Source organism: Callithrix jacchus, chromosome 4 (assembly GCF_049354715.1).
Source record: "Callithrix jacchus isolate 240 chromosome 4, calJac240_pri, whole genome shotgun sequence".
Taxonomy (NCBI): Eukaryota; Metazoa; Chordata; class Mammalia; order Primates; family Cebidae; genus Callithrix; species Callithrix jacchus.
In genome coordinates, this window is record NC_133505.1 from 144,969,470 (window position 1) to 144,981,655 (window position 12,186).

The 12,186-nt window shown below is 39.2% G+C and overlaps 1 protein-coding gene across 4 annotated transcripts in view; it reads left to right on the forward strand.

Annotated features, from left to right (window-relative positions):
- ARFGEF3 (ARFGEF family member 3) overlaps positions 1-12,186 on the forward strand; it is a 182,280-nt gene that overhangs the window by 38,328 nt on the left and 131,766 nt on the right. For all 4 annotated transcript variants that reach the window (XM_035296841.3, XM_078370168.1, XM_035296844.3 and 1 more), the window contains 2 exons: positions 6,598-6,679; positions 9,404-9,535. In XM_035296841.3, coding sequence (XP_035152732.2) covers positions 6,598-6,679; positions 9,404-9,535 — 214 coding nt within the window. The remainder of the gene's footprint in view (positions 1-6,597; positions 6,680-9,403; positions 9,536-12,186) is intronic.

Here is a 12,186-nt window from a genome sequence, read left to right on the forward strand (position 1 = left end):
CAATCTACAAATTCAACACAGTCCTCATCAAAATACCACTACCATTCTTCACAGAGTTAGAAAAAACAATTCTAATACTCATATGGAACCAAAACGCCCACAAAAAGAACAAATCTGGAGGCATCACGCTACCTGATTTCAAACTACACAATAAGTCCATAGTCACCAAAACAGTGTGGTATTGGTATAAAAATAAGCACATAGACCAATGGAACAGAATAGAGAACCCATAAATAAACCCAAATAATTACAGCCAACTGATCTTTAACAAAGCCAACAAAAACATAAAGTGGGGAAAGGGCATACTTTTCAACAAATGGTGCTGGGATAGTTGGATAGCCACATGTAGGAGAATGAAACTGGATCCTCATCTCTTACCTTATACAAAAATCAACTCAAGATGGATCAAGGACTTAAACCTAAGACCTAAAACTATAAAAATTCTGGAAGATAACATGGGGAAAACCCTTCTAGACATTGGCTTAGGCAAGGATTTCATGACCAAAACCCCAAAAGCAAATGCAATAAAAACAAAGATAAATAGCTGGTACCTAATTAAAGAGCTTTTGCATGGCAAAAGGAACAGTCAGCAGAGTAAACAGACAACCCGCAGAGTGGGAGAAAATCTTCACAATCTGTACATCTGACAAAGGACTAACATCCAGAATCTACAATGAGCTGAAACAAGTCAGTAAGAAAAAAAACAGTCCTATAAAAAAGTGGGCTAAAGACACGAATAGACAATTTTCAAAAGAAGATAAATACAAATGGCCAACAAACACGAAAAAATGCTCAACATCACTAATGATGAGGGAAGTGCAAATCAAAACCACAATGTGATACCACCTCACTCCTGCAAGAATGGCCATAATCAAAAAAATCAAAAAACGGTAGTTTTTTCTGGATGTGGTGATCAGGGAACAGTTCTACACTGCCAGTGGAAACGTAAACTAGTACAGCCACTGTGGAAACCAGTACGGAGATTCCTTGAAGAACTAAAAGTAGAATTACCATTTGATCTGGTTATCCCACTACTGGGTCTCTACCCAGAGGAAAATAAGTCTTTATTTGAAAAAGATACTTGTACATGCATGTTTATAGCAGCTCAATTTCCAACTGCAAAATGGTGGAACCAACCCAAATGCCCATCAATCAACAAGTGGATAAAGAAACTGTGATATATATATGTATACACATACACACACACATATATAGATATATGATGGATATATATATGTATATAGATGCATATATATGATGGAATATATTTATATGTATATATGTACATATATATGGAATACTACTCATAAAAAGGAATGAATTAACAGCATTTGCAATGACCTGGATGAGGTTAGAGACTATTATTCTAAGTGAAGTAACTCAGGAATGGAAAACAATATCATATGTTCTCACTGGTATGTGGGAGCTAAGCTATGAGGACGCAAAGGCATAAGAATGATATAATGGACTCTGGGGACTTGGGGGGAAAAGTGGGAGGGGGCGAAGGATAAAAGACTACAAATATGGTACAGCATATACTGCTTGGGTGATGAGTGCACCAGGATCTCACAGATCACCACTAAAAACTTGCTCATGTAACCACATACCACCTGTACCCTTATAACTTATGGAAATTTTTTTTCAAAAGTTCATATTTGTGCTTGTATTGGAAGATAATTATTGGTAAATCCTAACTCTTCCTTTGTTCACCTGTTTTAATTTCCCTCTGTCCACTGTTACCTGTCAGCCTAATAAAACCGGTCTGTTAACCATGACAGTGCAGTTAAGGAAGTAGGTTGAGTCTCACTGACATGACCAGATGGAGCATCACAGTGCAGATGATGCCTTCCTCATGCATGTGCAGCGCTGCTGATTCTTCTTCTTTAAGAAATAATGGCATGTCAGGACACGAAACCTGGGGACAGTGCCTTTAATTAAGCAAGAATAAATTTTCATGTGCCTGTGCATAAAAAATAATCACTTAATGTAATCGAATGTTGGTTCTTGCTATTCCCTTTTCCCAATGAGGCAGCATCTAGAAAGATCAAAAGATGATTTATTCCAATACAGTGTGTGCAAAGGGGATTTATTCCAATACAGTGTGCGCCATGTTGCATTTTCACTATCAATTATAAATTTCGTTATAATATTTATTCATTATAAATTTCATCCTGAGACCCAATTAACAGGCCTGTTTTCTCTTTCATTAAAATCACTTTTAGAAAAAAATGAAGGTAGGAGGGTTCTTAGGATATCACAGAGGAAGCAGCAAAATTAGTTATGCCCCATGAATTTCCTTCTTTTGCACATGGGTTCATTTCCAGTTGAAGTCAGGATCTGAGGCCTGTGACTCTAGGGGGCTGCTAGGTCTGAGAGGATGAGAGGACTTCGATACAGATTATTATTGTCCTATTAATTGTGTGTTACTACTACAGTAAATCGTTCTCATTCACATTTATTTATTTATTTTTGAGATGGAGTCTCACTCCATTGCCCAAGCTGGAGTGCTGTGGCTTGATGTCAGCTCACTGCAACCTCCACCTCCCACGTTCAAGCAATTCTCCTGCCTCAGCCTCCTAAGTAGCTGGGATTACAGGCACCCCACACCCAGCTAATTTTTGTGTTTTTAGTAGAGACAGGGTTTCACCATGTCGGTCAGGCTGGTCTCAAACTCCTGACCTTGTGACCCACCTGGCTCAGCCTCCTAAAATGCTGGATTACAGGCGTGAGCCACTGAACCCAGCCTCATGTTTATTTTTGTTATCTGTTTAAGAGCATTAGACTGGTGGGTACACTTTTGTTCTTACTAGTAGTTACTAGCAAAAAAAAAAAAAAAACAAACCTATTGTTAAGCATTTCATTTTAAATATCTATTTTAGCAAATACTGTTGTTGAAGATACATTAAGAAGAAACTACTTTGCAATAAAAAGCACTATTGACATTGTAGACATTTTCTTGAACGTTGTTCCTCAATTTCAATATAAAATGTTTATAGAAACCTACACCTACATATATATGCATATATCTATGTGCACGCAAACACACACACACACACACACAGCTACTCAGGGCTCAGTGTAGCATCTCTTCCAAGGCTGTCGTAGCAGAACCCAAGCCAGGTTACACTGCCCTCTTATCTGATACAGACCTTGAATGTGGAGCAGAGTTCTTTCCCCCAAGAGGAAGGACTCCTAACTTGGGATCCATGTAGAGTTGAGGTTTGGGGACCCATGGATTCCCTGAAATGATAGGCACCCTCCCCTGGTAAGAGGGTCCTTTGCCAGATTGTGTGTGTGTGTGTGTGTGTGTGTGTGTGTGTGTGTGTGTGTGTGTTTAAGAACTAAAATGAGTTAAGAAACACATCTATTCTAGCTTTTCTCTGATCTTATGAGACCAAAGGAAGTTGGAAGGAACTTGTTCTTGGGAGTCAGATGAATTTGAGTTTGTTTCCAACACATGTTAACTGTGTGGCCTTGGACAGGCTACAAAACCTTTCTGAACCTCAATTTTCTCAAATTTAGAATAAGGATAAGAAGGTTGTAGTGACAGTTAAGATGAGAGGAATAATAAGTGCTAATTTTCTTTTTTCTCTCTTTGTCCCATGAATGCTAATGAAAAGCAGGTACCTGTTGTGAACTTGTTCCTTGCTGACCCTTCCCTAGCTCTCAGCATGCTGCCTGGCACACAGGAGGCACTCGGATGTTGTTTGAATAGATGATTGGATGGATGGTTGAATGATGGAGTGTCTTGGTTTAATATCCAGCTGAAATCTTTGTCTGTAGTGATATTTTTCCAAAGCATTTATTTTATAAGGGAGATCTTGATGCTGTGCTTGCCTCTGCTATGACCTTCCCGGGACAGTTAGCCACTGTCCTGTGCAAAATCTTTCTGGATACAGAAAAAGATTTGATTTGCTTGTCCCATGCTGAAGATCATGATCTATGCTGGGCATTTTGTCTATATCAATGCTGGGCAAACTACAGTCTGTAGGCCAAGTCTGGCTTTTTGCCTGTTTTTGTATACAAAGTGTTATTAGCATATAAAACTAGTCATACTCATTGGTTTACTCATTGTCTGTTACTGCTTTTGTGCTTTAGCAGAGTGGAATCGTTAGGACAGAGACCATTTGGAATGCATGGTCTAAAATATTTATTATGGGGCTCTTTACCAAAAAAGTTTGACAATCCCTTATACATATATCATCTACATGTTATCTGTATATTATACTCCAACTCTGCTGGATTGGTCTTAAAATGCCCTTTTTATGGATAAGGGAGCTAAGACCCACAGAGTTTAGTATCCCAATTGAGACTGCAAAACTTATCAGTGCTTAGCATTTGAATTCCATCTGTGTGATTCCACAGCCCATGTTCTTTCTACTAAACACCCATATCTTTCAACTCAGCAAAATCCTAGTTGAACCACCTTCCTCTACCAGTCCTGGTGACCATGGCTTACATGGGAACAGTGCAGTGATGTCCCCTGCTCGTGGTGCAATCTGGAGATCCTGGCATTTGTCAGCAACCTGGCTCAGGTTAATGGTGTCAGTCATGTGAATGTATAAGCAGGTGAGAGAGTAGAATAAGGATTTCAAGGGCTAATACTGCAAACGGCAGAGTAATGTGGATAGGTGAACATATTGCTGCTTTCCAAGAGTCAGCAGGTTGAGCATTTCCAAAAGGGTCCTTGTTGTTGCTGGACATGGCATCCAATCTCATTGGGTACCCAATGAGTAATGTGTAAATACTTGTACATTTTTAGCCCTTCGCTACTGAATAGATTTTCTCTTCCCTGGGCTATTAAGCTGTAAGACTTTTGGACCTCCGTGCTTTTTCCCTTCTATTATGCTCTTTCATTGGCCAATCTGACTCCAAATCCAAGTTGAACATTCTTTCACAGTGGATTAATCCTGGTGGAAATTCGATTGTTCCAAGGGTTTACAGATGAAATTCTGTGCTGCTTCTGTTAGCATACCATCTGCCCATGGTTTCTACTTCCCACTCTACCTTCATGCCTCCATTTAATTTTTCTAAGCTCTTAAACTGGTTATCATTGAACAAAAGAAACAAAATTAGAAAAAAACCCTGCTATTTCTGCACTAATTGACTGCACCACAGTGTTTGCCTTATCTTATTGTCAGCTTGTCACAGTTATAACAGTGACAAAGTTACAGCCACCCAACTGGATGTAACACAGTTGGGTAATTTATCCATCTGTCAAAGGATGAATCTAATGAAAAATGGCCGTAGTATTAATTGTCACCACAAAAATGAATATTGTAACATTGGGTTGATGAGGGGAAAGGTGAGGATTAGGAAGGCAAATATTTTTCCTGATAGTCTGTTTTCGTAGTCTATGTGGTTGGTATGTTAAAGAATGTGTGACTGTCACTTCATTGGTTGTGGAGCTGCTGATAGAAGAATTTTATGGAAAAGCAGCAGAGCTGCAGAGTGGACGGGGGAAGTCAGAGCTGTGATTAACTTTGGGTTTCATTGTGTTCTATGACAGTAACCCTTATTTCTCCAACGATGAAATCCTGCAGTCTAATGCCATAGCTTTCACACTCTAAAGTCAATGTATCTTTCAGTTTATGCTGAAAATATAAAACAGATAGGAATGGGGCTGCTCTGGTTTAGGTGGGGGCAGAGAAACCTGGTAAAATGAAGTCACATTTTATTTTTGTGCTAGTGACACCATAGGGAAATTGATTAAAATTATTGGTCTGTTGTTTAATTATTTAGAGTAGATACTTCTAACAGATTTTTTGTCTTTGTAACTCTTATGGTTTACTCCTAACGTATTTCAAAGCTCTGTTGGTTTTTTGTTTGTTTTTGTTTTTTTAAGCTTTAAAATATCCAAGTAGCTCTCCATGTTTTTTTGTTTTGGTTTTTGGTTTTTTGGTTTTTTTTTGTTTTTTTTTTTTGTCTCTCCCATGACACTAGATAATGTTGCATCCAGGCACCTCTCATCAGCCAATGCCATTGATGGTTCATTTGTATTTCTGTCTTGGAAACATGTTTATTAAGAACCTGTCACAAGATCTACTTCTTGATGGAGACTATAGAGCAAATGTTAAATTTACAAATTATTGTTGAATACTTCGAGTTGGGGAGGAATTGACAAACTAATAGAATTTTGGTGTATATTGATGAGGCAGAATGCTGATGGTGATGCATATAATACCCAGGTAAGGAAGAGGTAGAAGCAAGACACAGAAATCTACTTAATGGTGCTTCCTGGAGTTGTTCACCCCAGGTGTGCTGGGTGTGAGCGCTGCTGTTAATTGGGGAAAGAACAAAGCATGTTCACATACTGGCTGGGGTCCCAATGTGTACTAATGAGTGTACCAGGTACTAATTAGTGAAGATCATTGTTGCTCTTCCTGTAGCCATACCAAGAAGGCAAGGGGTTGATGGGCCATTTCTGCACAGCTTATTTGCTGTGTTTTCTCTTAAGCCCATGTGCATTTTTATTATTGGTTATAATTTTCGTGTATGTGTGTAGTGTCGTTTGGGGGTGGATGTACATAAGGCTTATATCACTTGACTGCCAGCTTTGCTGAGCTCACATGTTGTCCTTATTTTTGTGTTTGCCAGGGAGAAATGCCTGCTGCCTCTCCAGTTGGCTTTGGAATCCAAGAATGTGAAGCTGGCCCAACATGCTTTGGCAGGGATGCAGGTATGGCTTTGACTGAATACAATGGGATAATAGAAATTGACAGACCACTTTGCCATTGAATGGGCAAATAGTTAACATTTTAAATACTGGCTGTTTAAAGACTCAGACAGAAATTTGATTGGACTAGGAAATAACCATAGAAAATAACAGGATTTTTGTATAGGCACCAGAAGTTCTCTGTATACAGCATTATTTCATTGAACCTTTGTGATCAGACACTGATCCATAGGTACCTAGTTCAGCCCACACAAATATGGCTTTTGTTCATACCAATTCAAATCCTTTATATATTCAACATCCAAGGTTCTATATGATAAAAATTGATGGTAAATTGGAAAGATTTTGTTTTGTTTTTTATGCCACAGTTAGATTGATAAGTGGATTACTATCCTTTATTTCCAGAGCAAGATTAGGAAGAAAAAAGAAATTTGATTGAATAAGAAAAGTCAGATTTGCTTGAATACATTTTTTGGGTTTGTGTTTTACCCCAAACATAATGGGTCTAATTCTGGCAGTAAAAAGGTGATGACTATGTAAACACACAGACTTTTTAAAGTGGTTGGCCTCTAAGAGACAAGCGCTGTGAAGTTGAAGCCTGCATGGGTTTGTTGAGTGTGGCCATGGATAAACTACGGTGGCATCTGTCAGATGTCTTTTCATGTCAGTATGAACTGCTTCATAGTTAGCTTTTTGAGTTCAGAAAGGTTCCTAATACTTTTTAAGAGATAAAACTTATGAAATAGAAACAGCTCTTTTTCCGCCAGCAGATTAGAATTAGATAATGTATATTTTAATACATAGCAGCATTTGAATCATTTAAACATTATCAATAATGTTATTAAAAGCTTTTGCTTTTCTCCAGGGTCATTGGTCCAACCATAAACGTGGATGAGAATTTGTTTTGATCTGCTGTTTTTGTTCGTTTTTCTCTAGTATTGTGTAGATTTTCCATTTAGCTTCTCTCTCTCTCTCTCTCTCTCTCTCTCTCTCTCTCTCTCTCTCTCTCTCTTTCTTTAACGCTGGAATATTCTAAATTGCAGTGCCATGTTTCCAAGGGCTTACTGAATCTTAGTAACTTAAGCAACTTGGTGGGCTGTGAGTCTTCTTTTTACCACTTCCTGCTGCCTCCTAACTTTAGGCACATTTTTAGAGCTTCTCAGTTTTTATCTCTTTAAGTAAAAAATAAATTGTATGTAAACTCTAATTCTGGGCTTTCCTGGATATATCACATGATTTTGGAAAAAAAATCCTTTTGAAAGAATATAGGCAAAATTTCAGGGAGGCTTAAATAAAAAGGTTTGAAATATATTTTAGAAATCTTCAGTGGCATGAAGGTAAAAGGAGGGAGTCATTACACTGGATGAATCAGAATTCTCAAAGTTCTTCACAGGCTGCAATTCGAAGCCACTTTGGAAAGAACAAACTGAATAGGGAGATACATAAGGTCTATACTGGGGTCTCAGAAATCAATTGTACCAAGACATCATGGATGAAAACAGCTCAATTGCTGTCCTTGTGAATGAGAATTAGGGGTTTAAGGTGAGTCAGCATAGAATGTGCTGTGACAACCAACTAAGCTCATTTGACCTGAGAATGTGATCCAAGTTAGGTTTCACTTGTTAATATCAACCACTCTTGAGGCCACATTCTAAGCAGAAGAACACAAGTGAAACCTTATTTGGCAGAGAACATTTGAAAGAGCCTGAAGAGGTTTAGTGTGGAGAAGACAAGGTTTGGGTGGACTTGATAGCTGGTTTCAGATATTTTCGAAGCTTAATCCGTGTGTCTCTGGGGGAAGATGAGGGAGTAGAAGTTGTGGGCAGGTGGTTTTGATACAATCTGAAAAAGAATTTTATGAAAATGAGAAAGAGAAATAGAAAAAGCCTATCCTGTGAGCTGGACTCTTGGGAGTCCTCGTGAAAATGAATGTCTTGTTTAGGTTTTTAGGATGCATTTTCTGATGGGGAAATACATTAAGATTTCTGGATTTCTAAATAATTCCTGGATAAATGACAGCTCACATTAGAAAGTAAAAAGATAAAAACCTGAAAAATGAACTTGTTGTCTACAAGACCTTCTTTCCTGTGATGAAGCCACATTTAGAAAGTGTATGTGTGTGGGTGACTATTGGGCAGGGCGTGATTCCTCTTAGCAGGAACATTCTTCAGCCCCACCAACTAAATACCCTATATGGCCAGCACATTAGAGTTTTATTTGATGAAATTTAGAATGAATAATCCGCAGGAAAATGTCTTTGCCAAAAACCATTTGCATTTTTTTTTTTTTTGAGACAGAATCTTGCTCTGTCACCCAGGCTAGAGTGCAGTAGCACGATCTGGGCTCACTGCACACCTCCATGCCCCTCCCCTTGGTGCGGGTTCCAGCAATTTTTCTGCCTCAGCCTCCCAAGTAGCTGGGATTACAGGCACCCACCACCACCCCCAGCTAATTTTTGTGTTTTTAGTGAAGATGGGGTTTCACCATGTTGGCAGGATGATCTCGAACTCCTGACCTCATGATCCACCCACCTCGGCTTCCCAGAGTGCTGGGATTACAGACATAACACCGAACCCAGCCAAATTTTTCTTTTTAATGGCACATAGCATGAGTTCTTTCCTAATAGCTTCCAGCTACACGTTTGATCATCAATCCATAATAAGATACAACTGAATAAGGCTCTTCGCTGCTTCCTATCTGTGATCACTGCCTTGTGCCTCTCTACAGAAGCTTCTGTCGGAAGAGAGGTTTGTATCCATGGAAACAGACTCTGATGAGAAGCAGCTGCTCAATCAGATCCTGAATGCCGTGAAAGTGACGCCTTCGCTCAACGAGGACCTGCAGGTGGAAGTGATGAAGGTTGGTTTGACGTCGCCAACAGTGTGCGTCACTGGGACAGGAACACATTCTGATCCCCTGCACTTGTTATCTGAAAATGCCTCTGTGTTGTTTGTGGTCATGCTAGCTCATCTTTCATTCCGAACAATGGTTCTTACTCTTGCTCATGGTCCCCCTAAATTACTCTGATGGTTTAACATCAAAAAGGGACTAATTTCCATAAATTTGTGACATTTTGGACTCATTCTGCATTAAAGGCTGTTAGTATATTTGTAACCTTTTAAGAGAATGTATGTGAGTAGTTCCAGTGTAGGGTAGATCTGATCATTCTGGGTAGTCTGTCTACTTGCATATGTTAAAGCAATAATAATGATAATATTTTGATATATACTGAGATTTCAGAATGGTCAGGTTAGGGGGAGAAAGACCACAGTTGGGAGGCATGTCAGAATCACATCTTTTTTTTCCTCCAGATTATATGAAACTTATCTCCCTCAGTCCAATTGCCACCTTCCCATTATGATAGCATCTCTCCCTCCTGCTTTCCCTTTTAAGAATCATCATGATTGGGGGTCTCTTATGCTGACCAGAGTATGTCATATTCTCTGAGTGAATGGTGAGTTGGACAGAAAAGGAGAGAAACTCTGCCCTGTAACAGCACCTTGGTCACAGTAACACAGCAGGAACCAACAAGAAAGCGTTTAATAATGCATTCTGTCCTTTTCCTCCCTAGAGGAACATATGTTGAGGAATATTCAGGAATAGCTGGTGTCATCCAGGGGTGGATTTCTTCCTGCAAGTGCACCGAAGGGTTTTTTTCTTGGATAAGAGACTGCACTCTGGTTTCAGTTTCTCCATACAGAAAAGATTGACTGGAGTTATGACATTTTCTTGATGCCCTGGGCTTCACCCTTACCCTGTTGGTGGGTAGTTCAGGGTGATGATTAAGAGTTCAAACTCTGAAACAAGTCTGGGTTTGAATTCTTATTCTTGTGCTTCCTAGCAGAATGTCCTTGGACAGATGCCTCAGTCACTCTACCTTAATTTCCTTGTCTGTAAAATGGGGGCAATAGTAGTACCTACCGAATAAGATTGTTTTGAGAATGAAATAAGGTGACATTTTAAAAAAAACATAGCACAGTATCTGGCACAAAGCAAGTGCTTTAGAAATGTTATATATCACTGCTGGTACCACTGCTGCTCCTGCTGCTGAGTCAGAATCTCAGTGGATGGGACTAGGAAGGTGCAGCTTTCACTAGCATCCCAAGTGATTCTTAAACACAGTAACTATTGATGATGCCTGAGCTGGCTGATCTTGAGGATCTCATTCATCTCTAACTCTCTTTGATTCTGGAATGTAAAGTTTTACCTTATCCTTTTCGTTTGGCAGCTGGCATTCTTAGGCACCACAGAGTGACCCCCTCTAGCTTTGTTTTACTTCGCTATCTCCACTCTTGAAAAAGAGGTGAGGCCAACTGCTAAGCTAATCACTTCTGTAACTTCCAAGTGCAACCGGTGAATCTTTCTTCTGCGGTTAGGTCTCCAAATACTGGAGAGTGAGCTTTGGTGTCATACTAAGAGACACAACTCACAGATTATATATTATTCTGGAAATTCTTCTGGGAATAGTTTTTGTGGAATACAGAGATTTGTGTTAAAAATTAAAATGAGTAAGTATCCATTCTTCTAGGAGCTATGCACAAGCAGGATGTTTAATGGTTATGTCAACAGTTGCACCTGTTTTGAAAACTTGTACTTGCTTTCTGAACTTGTACTGGGCTTCCCTCCAGCCCAGAAGTGCTTTCTGCTAGCCTTGCTGAGTATAGGAGCTGACTGACCAGGTTAACTCTACCAGAAATCATGGAAAGCCTATTTTAATGGACTGTCCAGTGACACCATTATAAACCTTAGTACTTTTAGTTAATGTCTGGGAAGAAAATCAGACACTGTCAGAAAAAAGAAAAACAATAAATCAGTCTTTACAATGAGATTTCCAAAATGCTTAAAAAGATAAGGGCCTTTGCTACATGCTATAATTTTTTAATTGATAGATATCATAGTATGCTTTATTATGTACAGCATGATTTCAAAGTATGTATACATTGTGGAATGGTTAAATCTAGCTAATTAACAAATGCATTACATCATTTTTATGGTGAGAGCACGTAACAGCCACTGTTTGTTTTTCAACAATATATTGTAGTTGGGCATTTGACTCATGCATGTAATCTTGGCACTTTGGGAGGCCAAAGTAGGGGGATGGCTTGAGCCCAGGAGTTTGAGACCAGCCTGGGCAACATGGCGAAACCACATCTCTACAGAAAATTACAAAAATTAGCAGGAAATGGTGGTCTGTGCCTGTAGTCCAGCTGCTTGGGATGCTGAGGCTGGAGAATCACTTGAGCCTAGGAGGCAGATGTTGCATTGAGCCAAGATCGTACCACTGCATTGTAGCCTGGGCAGCAGAGTAAGACCCTGTCTCGAAATATATATACATAGTCACTAAGTATAACTATCTTGCTATACAATAGATCTGAAATTTATTCCTCCAATTTAACTATAACTCTGGATGAACCCAAAAGACATTATGTTAAATAAAATAAAACCAGGTACAAAAAGACAAATACCATGATTTTACTCACATGTGGAATCGAAAAAAGTTGATCTCACAG